The sequence below is a fragment of the Stegodyphus dumicola genome, chromosome 10 (genome assembly GCF_044657685.1).
Source record: "Stegodyphus dumicola isolate Sdum_Otavi_A_Nest chromosome 10, ASM4465768v1".
In the NCBI taxonomy this organism is placed as follows: domain Eukaryota; kingdom Metazoa; phylum Arthropoda; class Arachnida; order Araneae; family Eresidae; genus Stegodyphus; species Stegodyphus dumicola.
The window spans coordinates 92,987,985-93,010,087 of record NC_140777.1 but is presented as its reverse complement, the minus strand read 5'-3'; the positions used below and the strand labels follow the sequence as shown (position 1 = coordinate 93,010,087).

At 34.1% G+C, this 22,103-nt stretch overlaps 1 protein-coding gene across 1 annotated transcript in view; it reads right to left on the bottom strand.

Annotated features, from left to right (window-relative positions):
* Positions 1–178: 178 nt before the first annotated feature.
* The window catches only part of LOC118196940 (uncharacterized), a 39,384-nt gene continuing 17,459 nt past the window's right edge, over positions 179–22,103 (bottom strand). Inside the window, 5 exon segments of the mRNA XM_085825137.1 lie at positions 179–628; positions 6,361–6,598; positions 6,600–6,639; positions 7,917–8,047; positions 11,588–11,899. Coding sequence (XP_085681263.1) covers positions 366–628; positions 6,361–6,598; positions 6,600–6,639; positions 7,917–8,047; positions 11,588–11,899 — 984 coding nt within the window. The 3' untranslated portion in view covers positions 179–365.

Genomic DNA, 22,103 nt, shown 5'->3' with positions numbered 1-22,103 from the left:
GAAGTTTGAATACTTGAGTTTTTTCAGAACTTTGAATAAATGCCAAAAACGTTTGGAATAACTTTTTCGAAAACAAGCAGGATATTTAGTGACTCATACTTGCAAACAAATCTTAAAAACGCAAGTGTATGAAAGCAAATGTGAGCCACATAAGTTGTAAAATGGTGAGAAAAGATAATCAAGTTTTTAATGATTTTTATTAAAAGTCCATTTTAATACTGCACTAAAAAGAATTCAGAATGTCCAGATAAAATTTTGCTATTGAATGCAAAAGTAATTCCACTTTTTCATTTCTTTCGAAGCAATTACAAAGGAAACTTCCAAAAACAATTATTTAGATCCTAAAACCAGTTCTAGAAGAGATGTCAAACATTCCTGCTGGCCTTTACTTCTTCCAAAGTCATAAGAGGTAAGATGTTGACCAACTCAGATATCCCTTCGTCCATTGTGATCCTTGATTTGAAATTTAACTTCTTAATTTTTGCATAGGAGACCTTATAGTTTCTTTGGTCTTTGTCTTCGCCTGTACCTGGAATTATTTTACATCCAGGGACACGACTCTGAATCTTCTTGGCCACATCGAGTTTCGTCATATTCATAGATTCATCCCCAACGTTGAAAGCGGCACCTGTTGTAAAATAGAAGATAATGGCTGAAGTGGAATGAAATACCAGAAAGAAAATGTGTCAAAACTTTCGCCCACAAAGAGTACCCGAGTCAATAATAGCTATTTTATTATTATCTGGCTACATGTACGAGGATCACGAGTTCTGTCCTCGCCAAGCAGCATCGGCACTTCACAGGTGCATTGTTTTAACAACATTGCATTTAATCTTCTGCGCTCTCTGTAAAAAAATAATGCAACTCGTGCGCCTTTAAACAGGCCATATTTGTACTTCTTTATGTAGCAATCTTCTGTTGCTACGTTAATGTAATTTAAATAACTTAAAGTAGTTGTTAGTTATGCTTGATCGGAAGCAGAATTTGGGAAAGCTTAAAAATAAAGTTGTTAAAATATCTTAAAATTGTTTTTGTTTTAAAATGTATATACAATCCAATATAAAACCACGCGAACACGAGACCTTTGACTCGGGTGAACCAGCAATTCGAGGCGATTTCTGTAAACTTTAAATGATTTCAGATACAATTTAAAGGAATCTAAAGGTTCTCTTGTCTGATCCGCACTTGCTCATTAGAGCAACCAACCTTGAAGTCTGAAGAAAAGAAGGATTTACAATAGAAAAAAAATTACATACACACATATTATTGCATTTATTATATTTTCTTAAGCTATTTTTCCAAAATTAATTCAATATACACACTTACAAGAGGATTTTTGTCACTTTTGTTTCGGTAAGAATTTCGTGGAGATTGTATCAGTAATAAAGTCAAAGCAATCGTGCCTTTCAGCAGTTTTACGGAAAGCACAGAACTTTTTTATTGCAAAGAAATTTCACAAATGAAGTTTAAAGTCATTTATGTCACTATAGAAATTGTTGTAGCGTGCAATACAACGAAAATAATAAGTACAAAATGGCGACGCCTCTTGTTAAAAACAAAAAATTGTTATGCCTATGGCTGCCAGAGTTGGGCGCAATAATGCAAATTTGGTCTTTTTTCCTATGCTCTCTGTGCAGTTTGGACATCATACCGTTTTTAGTTGCTGCAGCTCAAGCAGGCGATGCGTATGTCATGATAGAGCACACAATAGAGATATGAAGTAACGCATTTTGGCCAGATAAAGTTTAGAGTATTTACCAGTTATAGATAGTAAGCACTTTATAAACTTTTCTCCTTGATTCCGACTTGGTGAATATGGTGGGTCAAAGTCTGTCTTTCTTAAATGATATTCCCCCCCCTTAGCTAGAAATTTTGAAATATTCCATTTGTTTTGATTCTGCTAAAGTAAGTTAAAATTCATTTCGTAGTTTCTTGATATTTATGCAGTCGTTACGAAGCTTTATGTAGATATATATTTGTTTTCTAATATTTTTGAAACTTTATTTCATTTAATACTTTACATATAAATGTACAAATAATAAATTCAAAACCTGCCGTTATCCTTTTTTTTTTCACCTGCAGCTCTTCAACCATTTCCTCTTTTATTGCTTTTAAGTGGATTTCACTTAAAACTTTCAGGAAACTGCAATTTATTTTTCATTTAAGAAATTGAGAATGAGTTCCTTCAGTCCTTTAGAAAAATGACCTTTTACTTAGTTTACATAAAATCTTAGAAATGTTTCTTCAATTCTAAAATTTATGGGCTCTGAATTATCCCTTGCAAAATGAACGCGTCTTAAAACGAGACTCGCTTGATCCGTCTGTAAGGTTTACCTTAAGTTTATAACAGTTATTTTAAGTTTGTCACACTTTTCTATCTCTTCTAATTTCAGCTTACAATTTCTTACCAGAATGAACTTTTAGAATCGCGTCAAATGTAAATGAGAAAGTGTATTTAATTTGAAGTTCCATCGACTTCGGTAGAAAGAGAATTAGATTTCCCCAATAGCGCGCGTTTGCCTAAGTCTCTAAGCCGTTACTACGCTCGACCGTATTACGTGCCCTTGATAGCTTCGCTAGCTAATTTAATATTAGGGGTCAACTAGTTAGAAATTGTGTTAGCTTCGGCTAAGTCTCTTTAGTCATTAGTTAAATTCTCATTGCTTACATTTTTTGAGTTTAAGCCCAAGTGGAGGCTTTGTTGTACGTCCTGAGAAAGGGACCGCCTGCACACCTTTAGTTTGAGCAACAAAGTGTAATTAACCCTTCTTGAGTTTTAAGTTTCTGGACTTAAGCGATTGTTCGCTTAGTGGTACACTAGGTTCTTCCATACTTAGTTAATAGATAAAAGGGATCCCTAAACGTCTTCGATATATTTTAAAAAGAGTCTAATAAGAATAAAAGGGATATGCATGTATCTCTCTGATTCACAAAAATTTGTTCTAAACTATGATCAGCATATAAGTTTTATTGCAGGGCTCAAATATTGCTCACTTCCAACCAGCATTTCAAAAACTTGTTTCACAACATCGCCATATTTATTTAATTTAACCTGCGATAAGGAATTCTCATTATAACTATACCCAAGAAAAGCTATCACATTTTTGACAGCTTAAATATAATGCAAATAACGTTCTAAAACCATTTTCCAAAAATTTGCCTCATATCGAATTTATCTTTGGAATCTACTTTCAAATTTTCAGATTTTTTTTTCCCTCGTGCTTGAGACACAGCACGTGCTTCAACATGTGAATTGAAAGACTTGCGAGTTTTAGTTGTTAGGGTTAAATTTTTGCAATTTCTAGTATTCAAAAGCCAACTATTAGTTAGGAAACAAATAATACTGTTAGCGATATGATTTAGTGACACAACCAATGTCGTAGTCTGTACTTAGTCATTACTCGTTTATTATCTTTTGGAAATGTGCCCATAAGTTCATCACAATTAGAAATCTTTATATCATCGGTAATATTTTTACCTACATAATTGCCTATATCTGCTAACGTGGACGTATCTGTTCCTTCTGTGTGTTTATTGTCTGACCCTTATTAGTACAGGTGACTTCAACAGATACTATAGTTTTTTGCTCAGGTGTCTTAACCTTAAGAGCAGTGACTAACTGGCTAATGAATTGAGACTTACTGGCTAATGAATTTTTTCTCTGGCCATGTTTTAATATCAAAATTACCTAATTTTGGAAGGTTTTTGTCTTTCGTGTCCCGCTCTTGGTTTTTCTTATGTATTTAAAACAATTATTCCATATAAAAATTATCAACAGCTGATGATAAAAAAAGAGGTAAACTTGATAATCGTGGGGGTAAACTTATACGTTTGGGGGTGGAGGATGTGCAATTTATAATGCACTTCAGAATTTGTTTCGCCAACCTTGTCTATGCGTAAATATTATATTAAAGTTGCCTAGAATGTAAAGACGAATTTTCTTCATAACGTGTGCTTCAATCTGCACGCAGCTCTCAACAAAACGGCAAAATTCGTATGGAAGTTCATATTTCACTCAGCTTAATGCATTTCATTCAGCATTCATTAGATGTAGCTAGTTCCTGATTCAATTGATTCAGCATTTTCTTCTGTTCAAAACTTCCAAATATTTCATAATGAATATGCATCTACCAGTGTCTGGTCTCTAAAAAACGCAGTTTTTCAGAAATGGTATAATGCTGCAGCATTTCTCGAAAGTATGTTCCCTGAAGCTTGATCTTACGGTGGCCCTAGAATATCGATTTTACATTTTCTTGCTGATATATGTTTGGCTGAGTACACTGGTATATCCTTCAGATACATTCTCAAAGTTAAATGAACTAAATCACTGTCTACAAGGTAATTCTTTGTATTTTCTTAATTCCCATGTCAAATTAAATGGTTCTGAGAGGAAACTTGGTTTGGCTCTATGTTCGAAGGGTTTTTATACGTAAATCGTGATTGTTTTAGGCTAAGCCCAATTTTATAATATGTGCCTGTGAAATTGTGACCAGGAAAAACAGAACATGGGAAAACGTAGTATAATGATGCTTCAAAAATTATAGTTTGCTTCTATACATCTGCATGGGAAAGGGGTTTCATAACTCAGAAACAAAGGTCCGAAATCTATATTATTGTTGGCACATAAATTAATTCAACTTTCTCCTATTAATTATTCATTTTAATTAATATTTTGAAAACATATGCACATTGGTTGTGATATATGCTAAAAAATTGCTTTTCAAAAGGGGCAAGGATAAGTGATCTACAGAACATTCTAATGTATAAAAGTGGGCCTCACTTGAAATCGTTCTTACTTAAAGTTCTGTTTGTTTAATCTGTTCTGTTAATAATTTGTTCTCTATCATAATTCTGTTAATTATAACAATTATGCATAATTCTAGTAAATTTTCTGTTAATATGCATTTCTTTTATTCCATGCTCACAACAGATTTTTCTTTTAGCGATTTTGCAGCAAAACATATTTCTGCAGAAATTTTATCAAAATTTCTTCCACTGGAGGCAAATTCCACAAGCGTAAATTTTTAAGAGTTTAAGACAAAAACGATTTGCCTATACATACCATTCGAACTTAGAATACAAGAAAGAGAAGAACATATATGGAAATGTCGACGTTGACTGAATAATTTAAGAGTATGGTTACCCGAAGAACTGCTTTGTGCATGGTTGTCAAGAGTCTGGCACATCCTAAAAATTTTACGAGTTCTACTAAGATGGTTACGTTATTTCGTAAGCACTGGTTTACTGAAATTCTGCTTTCTTCAAATGATTGCTGCAGATATTTGATATTTGATTGTGTGAGAATCGATAGCATCCACAGCGAAGCGTCGAAGCAACGATTGAAGAGAATTATAGTTTTCATCTTTAGGCCGAAGAAAATCTAATCTCATCAGAAAGTTTTGAAGTGATAACCGAAAATCTTATTCAGATGGAAAATAAAGTACACGAGAAAGTATCAGTTCCATCATTAAATATTCAAGGTATCCTAGTGCAAGAATTTGAACGTACAATACTGTTACAAATGTTGTAGATATGTAAACAATTTTAGCAAAATTATATGAATCTGTAGTACTTTTTCTATGATGTAACATTAAATTCTTGAAAAAACAAACCTCTGGCGAAATAATAGGGAAGTGTACTTAACACTGAGATAAACAGCTATCTCGCTCAATTGGCAGGAAATTGCCAACGTGGGGATGGTTTGAGTGACCAATTTTGTTGCTAAATTTGGCAAGAAATAGTCAAAAGTCGTCAAGCGTGGCGACTTGGGGACATTTTTCTCCTTTCCCTGTATAAATGTAATTGAATAACTAATTGATCCCTATATATAACTATAAACGTATTTGGTCCTTATATGTAACTTTTACCGGATATGCCTTCCAGTAATTTCGAGAAGTAGAATTTACTAGAGATTAAGGGGGCCCATGAGAAAACTATACAAGCCTAGAGAGGCCATCAGTTCTCAGTTGTTTAGTTCAGCGCGAGTTCTGAATATTGACAGGCCTCCATGGCAGCTTTATCTTTTAAGCTGTGTTTCGCATTGCGCTGTGTTTGGAGTTCTTAGCTGTTTGAAGTGGTAACTGCTCTGTGATGCGCTTCTTTTGGTAAAATGGATTTATCAAGCAATCATCGGTTCTGTGTGCATTCAATCCATTATGAACCTATACTCATGCAACAATACTATAAAACTACATTGATAACTTTTGTAGATCAAGATGAGACTTCAAAAGCTGCCAAAAGCGTTTAATCTGGTAACTTGACATAAATAACATATCATTCGAATATTTAAAAAGCAAACACGTTTTAAATGTGATCGATTTTAACAGATAAAGTGTTGAAGAGAGCAAAACAAGAACTTACCTTTCATGCTGGCGTAATTGTCTAAAGCAAGAAGGAAAGCTAGGGCCGCATCTCTAACGTGAAGAAAAGTTCTTTGAAATTCATCTTGGTACACGTTGAATTTCTTCTTTGTCAGAGCTTCCATAGTGAGATCATTGACCAAAAGATCGAGGCGCATGCGTGGTGAGACGCCGAACAAAGTGGCAAGTCGCAGAGACACACCACCATAATCCAACACCGTTCTTTCGGCCTCCGCTTTGGGTTTCGCCGTAGAGAGTCAATGGCGAAAGAGATGTCCTCCTATGTCAAATAAAAAGGATAATTAAATGTCTGAAATCCAAGTATATTCGCTATTTTGGTACTTTGACTAGTCCGCACTCTCCTCCCGGAAACTCACCAAACCTTCGTGACTAATTTTGGTACTGACGTGTTGCCACAATAATCTTAGTAGACTTCTCCAAATTTTGGCAACCACTTTTATGACAATCTTACAAGGGGGGCATTCACTACTCGTCATCACCGACTTCGCTCAACTTTAATAGGGCATGCAGGGCTTGGTTAGAAATGAAAGTACTCGAAGTGGGAACTCCAGATGGCCAAGGGAAACCAGATGGAAGTGGGAACTTTTCCAACGTGCTCACACAGGATATTCTTTCTCCTTTATTGGATATTTCCCTCCTCCTTGGGGAATGTGCCATAAACGTGAATAGTTGTTTCACAATAAGATTCGTTTTCACCTGAAGGTCGCTCCTGGCGGCTGTACACGAACAATATATTCTTGGCGCAGGTAGAAAAAAGATGTCCCTGACCGTTAGCGATGACGCTAGCTAGGGAGCTCATTCGTTTGCTAGCTCCTGGCCAAGTAACTTGAATTGTGTGAGAATCGATAGCATCCACAGCGAAGCGTCGAAGCAACGATTGAAGAGAATTATAGTTTTCATCTTTAGCCGAAGAAAATCTAATCTCATCAGAAAGTTTTGAAGTGATAACCGAAAATCTTATTCAGATGGAAAATAAAGTACACGAGAAAGTAGTGCAAGTTTTATCGGAGTATCAGTTTATATGCGACGAAGAGTTGATCTGGCGCGAAGAAATCGACCAAGAAGAATATCAAATGTTGGAGGGTGCCAGACCATTGTCAAGTGATGATTATGAGACAGTATGAAAAAAAGTGAAGAGGATCCCAGATTATGTTCCACTCGACTACAAAATAATGGTGGTCAATCTTGCCAAAGCGCAACGTGGAGTTTAAAAAGTTTTCAAACGAAAGGATGCATCTCGCGTGATAGCGCTTCGTAGAAGCGCGATGTTGTAACAAGGCAGATCACCACAAGAAACTTGCAACATTGGGCACTCGCTGATGTCAGGCAATTTCCAGAGTTGGAATTCAAAGCCTCCGAATTGTGGGGTCATGGACTTTAAACAAAGGCTTAAGATGTCATCAGAAGAAAATTACAAGATTTGTGTCGGAAAAAGATGGCTACACAAGAGGAAATGCTTGCTGCGGCAGATAGTTCCGACTCTAAACTCGAGCTCTCATTCCTCAATACGACAAGGATTTTGTTATCAACACTGACCAAACAGGTAAGTCAAGAATTCTTATTTTTCCTACCTCAAATGAAAATACTCTGTTTAACTGCACGTATAACAAATTTACGTACATTCTGTTTTCAGGTTTGCCAGTACCAGTCAGACGTATCACCGAACCCTGGAACATTTAGGGGTAAAAAGAAAAGATTATGAACAAAGTAACCCACTTGTTATACCGCGTAATATGCTATGAGCCTTTCCGAAAAGCTATTAGCAAAAGTTTACGTATGCTTACGAGAGATTACTGGCTCTTTTGGACCGAGGATTCAAAAAAACGGTGGATGAATACGTAGCAAAATTCAAGAATCTCGTCATCACCTTCTTCAAAGTCTGGGAAAACTTAAAACACCATTGTACACAAATATTTGTGCTGGTACGTACAAAGCGAACAAATTTCTTCTGCTGACCGACTCGTGGGGAGGTCAAAGAAATCTGCAATTATGCGACGAACTCTTCCAAGATGAAGGATTGCCAAAGTGTAGTATCAAAGTAATTCCTCCTAAATGTACTCCACTGGTGCAACCCTGTGATGTATATTTTTATAGTCAGGTTAAAACCTTTTTAAAAAATACAGAATTGCTCTTACCTAATCGAGCAAGAAAAGGAATAACTTCCCGAGAAGCCTGCATAAAATACACTCGATTGTTCATCAATTACCCGCGCCAATATTCGGTAACATGTTACATTACGCATTGCTCGCTTCTAAACTTTGAAATGAGAGAGAATGCTTTATGAATGTAAATCAAGTATGTTTTTCCATGAAGACTTTGTGAAACAACGATGTGGTTATATGCGGCGTTTATAACGTGTGCTAAATGCAGAAATAATTATCGATTCCCCTGTTTCTACCATAAATATCATCCCGACATATGTAAATCATCGAATGCCAATGAATAAACTTTTGAATTTTCATGTGCAAAGTCTTTTCGTATGCGCTTTAATTACAATTCCTTGTTCAAAAGTCCGAAATCTAAATTTACCAAATTACCATTTCTATGCCTTTTGCGTATAAATAAAGTATTCACCTCTTTACTCACTTAGAAAAATTGAGAAAAAGATAGGGAAAAAAAAAAAGTCTCCACACGGGTAGTCGAACCCCGACCATCGAATTATTAGTCCGAGCTCATACCGCTATGCCAACTGCTGCTTGGCAAACATGCTAACGTAAATAGCTTATACGGTGCGAGGGAGCCGGGTCAGACATTTTTATTTTCTAAGTTTCTTGGCCATTTGGAGTTCTCACTTTGGGTTCTTTCATTTCTAGCCATCATTTCTAGCCAAGCCCTGCATTGTCCTATAAATTTGAGCGAAATCGGTCATGACGAGTAGGGAATGCTCCTTAGTTCAGCAACGTCGCCATATTTCGTACGTGTTCTCTTTCGTTGTATTTCAAGTTTAAAACGGTTTTTATAAACAAATTATATTTTTTTTTTACCTTAATTTTAAAATACGTGCCTGTGGAACTTGCGAGAATGGCATACAGCCGATTACACCGGGATTTCCGAGATGACGAGTCTCTTTAATTCCGATTTTTTTTAAAAATGAAAACAGATCCAGCGTACTTGGGGCTCAAAAACAGCGCTAAAAAGTAAAGATTTGGTAAAGAACGCGCGTGTTCTATTCTTTAACATGTCGCATAATCCTTATTTAGTAATTAAAATGTGCATTTTAAATTGCTAAAGTATATTGTGTTTTCATACGATGGTAATGTCTTCCGACTTAAATATCGATAGTTTGGGAAACTCGCAAAAATCATCAACTTCCGCAATATATGCAACTTACCTTTTTGTCTATAAAAAGTTGTTATATTGCGCCAAGATGGTTGCGCTATTACTTAAGTAGTCTAAGTTTTCGCCAAGATAAAAAGAAAAAGGTAACAGCAGTTTTCAAAAAATATACGTAAAATGGTAATAAAAAAACAAAAACGCAAGAAACATCTATAACCAAACAGCTTTCTTCAAGCTGTTCTTCGCACGTAAGCAGCGAAGTTTTTTTTTTTTAAAAAAAGCAACAGAGAATTGCACAAATCCCGCATCTGCCCACAAAATTTGATCCTTAAATTTAGATCGTTTAGGAAGTACAACATCACGAAATATGAATTTTCGCATTCCTTTTAAGCATAACGTGACATTTCGCAAGAAATAAAAGCTTTCTCCTTACAAAAAGCATTCATTGCAACAAACACTAATTGCAACACAGGAATAAGCATACGAAGCACCAGAACTTTACCATATGGTGATACAGATACTGTCCCGTGATTCTATTGATCAAGTGAAGCGTTTACAAACGTTCCATGAAAACCTTCCAATACATTTTCATTATTTAGAAGAATATTTTATATTTAGAAGAATGCATATACTACTTAAGAAAGCCTTTTCCGCAACAGTTATTGCTCACAAAATATCTTGCCCTTGTTCTAAAAGTACTTTACAGTATTGTTGATTTTGAAGAAATTTTGGCTTACTTATCATATAGCTTCGAAACTCAGTTCGTAGGTAGTTGCTGAACGTTGCGTTGTGCTTGTGCTAAATGGGCTTGAGGAAGTAGTTTTCTGGAGATATTTTTCCCCTACAAATACAGTTGTCTGAGGAAGAGGTACTTCTCTCGTAGTAATAGGCAGAGAAAGGTCCATATGTAGATAATTTTAACGGGGATTACAAAGACAGCTTTTCCCATCTATTACGCTGATTGTAAATAAAGTATTCTCTTGCCTGTGAATAGAGTTCCATTCGTTTCGACAGTTTTTTTTTTTTTTTTCTTATGCGCTTGTTGAAAATGGAAATCTGCCACGTGCATGGACATCTGGTTTGGAAGACACATTTTAACCACCACGGGTTGCTTATTTTGGCGATATATCGCGTTGTCTCATGAATACTTTAGAAAGGGTGAGGATAATCAAAAAGTGCTACAATTTCATTGCGAAAAGAACTCCAGCAATGATGTCAAAGAACTACTTTGGTTATCTCAAAAATTAAATGCATCCTTCTAAAAATGGCTGTTGCTTTCATTTTATACTTCACTGTAGCAGATCTATTAGAATTAACTTGTTAAATACAGTAGAGGCCTGAAAACACTACCTCATATAGCACCGAAAGGGTGAAGAGTTACTGAAAATATCGAATTTTACGGAACTGGAATAGCTTGCTTTTTCTTGTGCTCCTTTTTTTATACTTATAACCTCTTTTCATACTTTAGTTTTACCTTTTTTTATATTGAAGTTGTTGCATAAAAAGTTTATATATTTAAAATGTTTAATATACATTAAACAATTTCAGTATACCTTCCCCCTTATATTTATCCTATATGATTTCTTTCTTACTACATGTCTACGTACTTATCGTCTACGTCGCTATATGTATATGCCTATTCTTTACTTCATGTCTGCACCCCTCTACGTTCTTTAATAAACATTTAATTATAAATCCTTTTGTAAGCAATGGTATCTTGATTAGGCCTGTGTATAATCGGCTATCGACCCTATGATCATCCTCGACTCTGTCTAAAATTTCATAAAATTCAATACCGACTCCGTTAGGAATTCAACTAACTCATCAAAACGCAACGAAATTAGTTGCCATCATAAACGAGAGCCTGTAAAATAAAAAAACCAGGTTACAGCCAGACAAATTAATAATCTTTTCAAAACTCATTAAATTACCTCATGACAAATGTCTTTCACGGCTCCGTAGCACGATCCTGTCGAAGAATAAACTATCTTCTGGTGATTATGCAAGCAGTTGACAACGTTCCTGGTACCTTCCTCGTTCACTTTGCGTGCGAGATCGGGATCCTTCTCACAGGCTGGATATCCGACAATGGCTGCAAGATGGACAACAGCGTCTACATTCTTCAACTTCTGCGACAGCAGTCCTTCGTCAAGTATGTCTCCCTTCACAAAATGTAGATTTTTGTCGTGAATGTGGGATAGAAGGGGAGCAATGCCAAAGCGAAATGTATCGTAGACAGTCACCTACCAAAGAAATATATATATATATATATAAAATAATTTATTGATTTTATATATATATATATATATATATATATATATATATATATATATATAAAATAATTTATTGATTTTGGCTAGAAACGACAAGATTTTAGATCTTGTAACGTCTCATTTTAGACTTTCCCACTTCAGGCTTTTTGGAGGTGGCAACAAAAATTGTGCTCTTTATTTTGCTTTGCAGATGGTCAAGATAAAAGCAAAAAACTGTCCCACTTCAGCTTTTCTTCACTTTTCATTTTCTTTAAAGATATAACTACAAAAAATCATTTTAAAATTTTGTAATGTTATTTAAAATTAACCAGTTATAAACTAACTTTTCCTTTCAGTTTCCTCATCAGAATGTAAATGAGATAACTATCATTTAAATTGAAATGTTTAGGATTTTCAGACAGAGCATGTTCAGGCCTACATGTGCACGCCACATTTAGCTCCTGTCAGGTCTGATAGCTTTAATTATTCGGCTTTGTGTTATATATATCTTCCGACCCTTGATTTGACGCTCACAGAAGAATTACTGAACCAGCTTCGAGAATATTTAAATTGTCCTTGACTAGTATATTCCACGTTTTAACTTGAATTTGACTGTTCTGTTTAGTTGCATCAGCTGTGGCTTATTACTTTTAGTACAAGAAATTGCATTTATGTTCCTTTTTAAATAAAAATGTTATTAAAAAACTTTCCACGACATAGTAGTTACTTCAGACTACTATGACTACATAATTCGCTTTACATCTGTTCGGGGTTATTGCATTAATTGACTAACAGATCAAGTGAAACTCTACAATTTTATACTAGCCAGATTCCTATTTTTTTAGCTTCATTTAAACTGTATATTTCTGAAAATGTTTAAAAGCCATTGTTCTTTAAAAATCAACGTGAGTATATCTTAAGTATGAACTGTAATCATTAAAATGCAATTAAAAATGCTTTTTATACTATAAGCTTTCATTTAATTATATTCGATTTTCTGTTTTTTTACACTCAATTGCACGTTATCAATGATGAATTTTTTTGTCATTAAAACACAAGCAATAAATTATGAGAAAATTATGAAATGAATAATTGAATGTCATTCAGAGAATAAAGAAATCGCTTTGAATATTTAGTTTCAGAAATCAGATGTAATAACAAGCAATAAATGTTAAAGCGAGCGTTTTACTTGAAGCTAAAATGAAAAAACGAATATTGCCAATTCGAGATTAAATGCCCTAAGGTGACAAAATCAAAACGCTTTTTTCCTCCCGCCTGCATCAGACTACAAGACATTTCTTTAAAACAAAATTTAGAAATAGCTCGATTTTATCATTCTTATTTTAAAAGAGGGGGAAAATTTTGTTTCATAATCTCAAAATTTATATCCGATACATTTCTAGATGTTAAAATTTTAAAATCATAGAGCTCGAACAGTCTACAACAAAATAGAGCAATTTTATGAAAATTGTCAAAAATTCAGAAATTATAATTTTCATGCAAATTTGAGCAGACTTTTATAATAAATATATCGCTTCACCACATTGTATTGTCATCGATCAACAGTGTGTGTAACAAAATCAGAACTCTATAGCTTATCAGGAAATAGCTTAAAATTTTATCATTGCAAGTAACAAGTAACATCAACGTCAGTAATACCACAGTTAAACCTTTGTTTTTAGATAATGTTCTAGTCTACAGTTGCAATAAAATTTAAACTTTATTTGAAGTCCAAGGCAAGTATCATTGCGAGATCGTTACATACATATTTCACGTGATCTTCTACCGTACTTTTAAATTTAGTTTCGAATGAAAGGCTGAAATGAGAATACCTCCCGTTTACCCCCACCGAAAGACCCTGAAATGAGACGATTTTTCAAAAATGCCTCAATTGGGAAAACTTGAAATAGGGCACAAACCGATCTTGTACTCAAAAATCTCAGCTGACTACGCGATATAAAGATTATGATATAAAAATCTTAGCAGAACTATGATGAATACACTTTTTGCAGTGCTTCCAGTTCTTAAAACTAAATGGAACACTTCAAACTTTCTTAGCATATAATAGCAAAATGTAGAGCCTAATTTCAGTGGTCTCAAATTGCATGCGGGCCGAATGCACGATCTCGAAGTAGCTGATGGGGCAGAAATTTTTTTAACAAAATAAATTTTCAATTTCGTTAAAAAATTATAAATATTTAATCAAAGCATACATAAACAATATATATCGCAAAGGAAAAATATTCAAATTTAATTTCTATCGTAAATTTTGGCACCTCGAGACATTTTTGTTGTTCAAATTATTCCGACTGCTAAATAATGTCTTAGAATTATTTGAAAGAAATATCAGTCTAACATGTTTAATTAATCATTAAATAATTTAACTTTAATAAAAGCTTTTTTAAATGGGGCGAAATTTTAACTCTTAGTTATCGCATTTTTCTTCGAGGCATAAATAATTACAAAATTCATTATTTCTTACGTCAGTTTAGCACTTGATAGCATTTCAATTCCTATAAAGTTTATAGCTTTGAAGATAAGTTATTAGAAATATCTTCATCACGGATTGCAGATGCCCATCGGTCAATCACGTTCCTTTTTTAATTAACTTTCAAATGAGAAAGATAGCGCTACAAGTTTAAATGTATTCGCAAACAAAACGATTATTGCGATAGTTCGTAGCTAAGCTTTTATTTTTGGACAAACTCGAAAAAATTATCAAATCTGAATAAGATTTATATCACATTTTAAGCTAATTAGCTCCATTTATAGATTTTACGGTGTATTATCTATGTTCGTTTTTAATGGAATTATATACTCGGATTCCAAATGTCAAAAATTTTGAAATCATTGCAACAAATACATAATGTCTTCGGCGGCCGCATGTGGCCTGCGAAGACCACTGGGGGAAAAAAAAAAAAAAAATCCGAAAGTTTCAGATTTGAAATTACGTCTAAAGGGGCGTTTTTTAACATTTTGTCTGTTACCTTTATTTATTGAATATCACGTTCTTCGCACTTAAACCATAACATTCAGTTCAAGAGCAATATCGCAAAATAGTTTTAAATTGAGCGTATCTTTAGAATTTCCGATACAGAGTCTCCCGCGCTGGGGATAAAAATTTTTTTCTGTACAACGGTGCCATTTCTCGCTTTGAAATCTTCGAGTTTGTAAATCAAAAGTTTGTTTACGAAACTGAAATCGATAATAAAACACATTTCAAATTTGGGTTTCCGCATACGCCCACATTCGCAGTAGGATTACGTCATTCAAAATTCGATGGCTCTATGTACCATTGTTTTATCACAATGCGAGAAATATACATTTATGCTGATTTTTCATTATTTAATTTCTTCAAATATAATGCAGAGCTCTAACATTTGGTGGCAACAGTTTGAAAAGTGAAACGGACATTTATAGTGAACCAACGCAAAATCGCAAAACCAAAGCAATAGTCCTTCAGGGACAAAGCCTCTTTGGACTAAAAATAGCAAACTTTCAAATAAATGTCTCAAAATTGCATAAAGAAATTTGATTTGCGCAATTTTGATGGAGTTAATTAGTTTTTCCCTTGATTATTATTTTTATCATGAAATAAAATCTTGCATAGGTTGTTTTTGAAACTAAAATGTTATCTACTAATTAAAAGAATTTAAAAATGTTAATACTACTTGTGCAGTATGTTATTAACTTTTGTTGTTTGATTTCTGAAACTACTTGTGCAGTAAAACGTTAATAGTACTTGTGCACTTACTTTTAGAATTTTTAACAATTTCAGAAAATCGGATCCAAAGAAAAATTAGTATGATTTGAAATTTAAATCACTGTTAAGCGAGTATTCAATTATCCAAGGTCATTACGGTTCTAGTTATCTCGCACAATCCACATTCTACTGTAATTACAAAGTATCAAATTGCTGTTTTACAAAAATCTTACTTTAACTGAACTTGCACGATAAGTGATGAAAGCAGTTCTTACATTCCAGGCAGCCGTTTTATCTGCATCAACTTACGTAAACGTCACGTGTAAATTAGTTTAGAACGCACGTGACGTTAGAATCCCAGACATGGTAAATAAAAGTGAACACTACTACACACATTATCTAAAACTTGGCGCCTTTGAGTAAAGTCTTTATTAGTGCTATTGTTGAGCAATACACAACGGGTTTTTTTTTGGGGGGGGGGTAGTATTTAGATGCTTGACAATGTTCAGAGATAAGAAATTTTGATGAAAATTTGATGACCTGAGGAAATTCACCGAGAATTTTCGCACTAAACGATAATCCATCCAGCCTTACTTTAAGCCACCCTCATATGGAGACGTATTGCAAAAATAAATTTCTTTGAAATTCAAATTCTGAGAAATGTAGCCCTTAGAAAATAACGGATGCTTTTTGGTGTATACAGAATTACAGTGGGAAAAAATATTGGCAATTACCGAAAATTACTATATTAGCTAAAAACCGACAATTTTAACTCGGCATAACGAACACGGGCGGTAACAAACCCAAAAATCTAACAAAACTCATTTTAATATGCCTTTTACACAAAATATACAATAAAAACGTAAATTTGCATGTCAAAATGTGTTGGCAAAGTTCTAACTGCTATGCAAATTTTGTTATGTTGAGGTCACGTGTTTAGACTGATAAGAAACCGTGTTAGTATAAAGACTGCAGTGCTACTTCGAAACTTTTTAAAACGTTATTTTGCCAATACTGTTATAAAGTGGCTTCGAAGTCGAAGGAGTTGGATGTTAAAAACATGATTATTCAGCTCAGAAATGAGAAATTAACTTATCGTGCTATAGGAATACAACTGAACATAGGTTTATTTATTTTTATTAGTCCAAAGGGATTTCAGTCCCGAAGGACTATTGCTTTCGTTTTGGCATTTTGCGTCGGACTCATAAACGTCGGTTCACTTTTCAAACTGTTGCCACAAAATGTTAGAGTCCTGCATTATATTTGAAGAAATTAAATAATGAAAAATCTGCATAAATGATTGTCTATTTCTCGCATTGTGATAAAACAATGGTACATAGAGCCATCGAATTTTGAATGACGAAATCCTACTGCGAATATGGGCATCTGAAATCCAAAATTTGGAATTTGTTTTATTATAGATTTTATATTTTGTAAAACTTTAACGAATTTTTGATTTACAAACTCAATGCTTTAAAAGCGAGAAATGGCAACGTTATATAGAAAAAAAAATACTTTTATCTCCAGCTCGCGAGACTGTATATCGGAAATTCTAAAGATATGCTTAATTTAACATTTTGCGATATTGCTCTTGAACTGAATTTTATGGTTTAAGTGCAAAGAACATGATATTTAATAAATAAAGGTAACACTCAAAACGTTAAAAAAATGCCCCTTTGGACGTAATTTAAAATCTGAAAAATTTCAGATTTTTTTTTAATTATTTATTATTTTTTTTTTTTTAAAGAAAAAGAAATCCTCGTGCACCACAAAGTATCACACGAGACTTACAAATCGTAAGTAAAAAAGGCAAAATAGAAGTAATATCATCAGTTTTCAACAACACAATGAAATCATAACAAGGAAAAAAAAACGCAAGTAAATGGAAAAGTATAAAAATGTATAAAGAAATCATTAACAGTGTTAAAAATAAAAGTCGACAAAATCATTGAAAGCTCGGTAGGCCGAAGTCGAGGATACAAAATCATAACATTTCGGCGGCCAATGAATTCCAATCTACATTTCAAAAGATTTCTTGCTTTATCAAGCAGTGGGCAATCAAAAAGTAGGTGGAAAACACTTTGCTGAACGCTAAGATTGCAATTACACAAATTGGAAGATGTCAGCTTAAATCGTTCAAGATAAACATTAAACTTACCATGTCCAGACAAAAATTGCGTAACTTTAAAATTGAGCAACAAGTCCTTACTTTTCAGTCTTTCAAAAATAGTTGGGAAAAATGTTTTTGTAACAGATCCCTTATCAGAAGAGATATAATCACAGTTCCACCGCTCAATCATTTTAGCTTTGAATGTTTTTTTTTAAATAAGATTTTGGAATATTTACATCAACGTTAATATCATTTTTAGTTGCATTCTTAGCAAGCCAATCAGCTCTCTCGTTTCCATAATTACCCGAATGACCACGGACAAATGTAAAAAACACTGAAATACCCCTTTTCTCCAGATCTCCGAGAGACTGCTGTATATTGACAATAATATCATTACATAAAGAGGTATTTTTAAGAGATTCCAGGGAAGAGAGTGAATCCGTACAGATTAAGTAGCTGGAACCACGTCCATTCTGGCTAATTATCCACTTGATTGCAAAATTAATACGCAGAAGCTCAGAAATATATACAGTACATTCATTTCTAATGCGAAATTGGTGACAATTTCAGTATCATCTTCAAAAAATAACGAAAGCAAAACCAACTTTATCATCAATCCTACTACCATCCATATACAACACAAATGAGAATGAATTTACATCAGTGTCCGTACTATCCAGAATCTGTACTGGTTGTCTTACAGAAGGATGTGGTAGAACAGACAACGGCAATAAACGATCAAAGTGAGAATTGGAGTAATTTGCAAGACTATTCTTGTAATCTATAAAGGTCAGAATAAACAAATCCAGTGGTGGAAATCCAGCAAGAGAGAAAACAGCATTGTAACTAATAGTTCGGTAACCGCTTATAACTCGCAGCAAAATTCGTCTTTGAACTCAAAGCAGGCGTTTAGAGTTAATTTTCTTTTCTAGAGACAATTCCCAAGCTCTACATCCATATGAAATAAAGGGTACAATGCCTTGTTTATAAATAATTGCGCTAACATTCGATTTAATACCAAAACTATTACATGCAATTCGATTCAGCCCACGCTGAAGTCTCTCACATTCATTAGAAATGTAGGAAATATGCTTTTTCCAGTTAAATTTGCTGTCCAACAAAACACCTAGATATTTAATTTCATTCACCTTCTGAAGAGGATTGTCATTTAAAAGCAATTGATATCCTTCATAAGTAGTATTTTTTTTTATCAATAAACATGGTCTTGGATTTTGCATCGTTAAAGTTTAACTTAAAATCTATTGACCAATGATAAATGAAATCTAAAACATCTTTGGTGAGACGAAAAGCTTTTTGCATTTCTTTTCCTTGAATGCAAATCAACAAATCATCTGCAAAGGCAATGACTTCACAACTGAAGAGATCAGAAAGTTTTTGTAAGAGATCATTCATAATAATAATCCAAAGCTTGGGGACATCCTCTTTGAGGTCGACGAACACTTGAGGTGCCACCCAAAGAAAGCTCGACGGTCCTGTCTTTCAGCAAATCAGAAACAACATTAAACACATTTTGAGGCATCTTCATTTCTTTTAGTAAATTAAGAATAGCAGGCCACCATGAATTATCAAAAGCTCCTTCAATATCAAGAAAAATTAAAATAGTGTACAAACCTCTCATCTTGCCCCTCTGTACAATGTTGCTAAGACGCAGAACTGCATCCTCAGCACATTTTTGAGCAATGAAACCATATTGGTCAGCACTAAGAATATTTTCTTTATGTAGATGCCAAGTAATTCTGTTAGTAATTAGTTTTTCAAAACGTTTACCTAAAGAAGAAAGAAGACAGATACACCTAAGATTATTCTCATGTGGAACAGTAAAATTTTGTTTCTTGGGTATCACAATAACGTGGGCGTTCTTCCAAGTTCGTGGAAAAGCACCAAGATTCAAACATATATTAAATAATCTATGAAAAACTGCAGGAAAAAGCCGATGGAAGTATCTTATGATTTCATTGGGAATAGAGTCCGGGCCAGGAGACTTGCCAAGCCCTAAATTACGAATTACATCATCAACCTCGGCCTGCGAAAAAGGAGGATCAATCTGAGATGCATAATTAGTGCGAGCAGATGAGCGCCACTGAGTACGAAAGTCATTATCAAGCCTCACACAATCAGGAGGAAAAGCTTTATCAAGAATAGCATCGATAGTTTCCTCCAAGGAAGACGTAAAGTTACCGCTTGAAAGCCGAAGGCCCGAGATCTCGATCTTCCTCATAAAATTTTCTTTAATACCATAAGTGTAAATTTTTTTCCACACATTCTCATTATTGATATCGGAAAGAAACTTCCTCCAAGACTCGAATTTGGCCTCAATAAGCATTTCTTTGTATTTTTCCTTAAATCAAGGTATTTCCGCTTATACAAGTCCCTTATATCATTGCTAGTAGTCCTCTGGAACCTCCGTCTAGCAGCGTTGACTCTTTCTCATAATGGAAATTTCCAATGACCACCAGGGTACTTTTCGCCTACCAGTCCTTCTAGTAGGCATAGATTTAATACATGCCCGAAAAATAACTGAAGTTATAAAATCTACAATCACACTAAGTGAGTCGGTGCTTGAGCAAGAATCCAAACCATTAATGATCAAAGAAATATACTGTGAACAATATTTTTCAAAATATCCCCAATTTGCCTTTTTTTTTTTTTTTTTTTTTGTAGTATTAAACAAAATTCTACTGACAGCAATTAAAGAAGCATTAGAAACAGATAAGTCGAATTCAATCATTGCATGATCTGACAATGATTCACAGTCCGAGAGACACCAGCGGGTAACATTTGCTAGCAAATCAGCTCCCATAATTGTGACATCTATATAGCTTGATCCCTGTTCCGAACAAAAGGTAGGGCCACAGTCCTCATTGATCACGTATAAGTTATAGGAGCTGACAAAATCTCCAAGCTTGTTTCCTCGAGCATCACTGTAGGGACTAAACCACAGTTCAGATTTACTATTGGAATCCATACCCCAAATAAGCTTTGCAAGATCCTTAGCCTGGAAGACCCGACTTATTTTATGCAAATCAAATTCAATACATCAGGAGGGCTCAAAGTAGTATGAAAATAGAATATTTAGTATTTTTAAAAATAATATCAAAAGTCACCATATTATAATCCAAGAATCTCAAATCTAAAAAAGTAGGTAGAAATCCGGCTCGAACAATAGCAGCCTTTATGACTTCCGAGTTAAAATCATAGTATAACCTAAAGGAACTCGGAAAGCCAGGCATAAGACCATGATAAAAGTAAGGTTCTTGAATAAAAGCAACAGAAACATTGTTTACCTCCATATTCAAAACAAGTTGCTGAGTAGCAGCCTTACATCTATGTAAATTAATTTGAACAAATTTTAAAATAGAATCATGACTATTATCCATAATTTGTTCTTGCTATATTTTGACTTCTTATAAATTCATGACAAGAGCAACTTTCAGAAAAAGGCAAAGGGCTTACATTTAATTTTTTTTCCTCATCTTTTACTTTTTGATTGCGTCTAATGCAATTGATACAGACTTTCAAATTCTTATGTGGGCAATTTTTACTTTCATGTTCACGTGCACAGAAATAACAAGCGCGTAGATTTTTACAATGTTCAGCACAGTGATTATATCCTAAACAATTAAAACACCGATTAATCACGACAAAATCATCCACAGTACAGATGCTCCAAGAAATTTTTAGTCTACATTCCTGTAAAATACCTCTACGCATGTCTGGATGCACCTCAACAACTAAATGTCTCGTATTTTGAAATTTCCTTAACGTAAATCGAATTCGAGATTCACTCCATTTATTTTCAGAGGCGATAACATCTGGATTTTGATTTTTTAAAACATCGAGAACATCCTCATCCCTTATCTCATTAGGGACATTTTTTATTAAGATCGTAGGATTCCTTCGTCTGGAAGGAAAGGTAGTTAATTCCGGTGATTTTACTTGAATTTCAATTTGTATCCTTTTAAATCATTTTCAGAGGGACATTCTATGAATACCTTGCCATTTCCAATATTTTTTAGATTGAGAATACCCACTTTTTTCTCTACAGGATTAATTTGTAATTTAAGAATCTTCTTAATATACTCTGACGAACGATTTTCCGAAGAAATAACAAGACCACAACTTAAAGAATTTTGTTTTGCATTCTCCACAGGAGATGGCAGCACAGCACTAGCATACGTTGGTTTTACGAAAATGTCTAAGACTTTCCCTACAAGCTTCACGGTAACCCAACGACTTAATACGTTCAAAATTCTTAGTAATCAAACACTAACTCACACATTACATGCCTTGCCTCTTCACGAATATTCTGGTTCATATTACACTTTGACTCAGTCGTTTCAAGTTTATCATAGCAACATTTA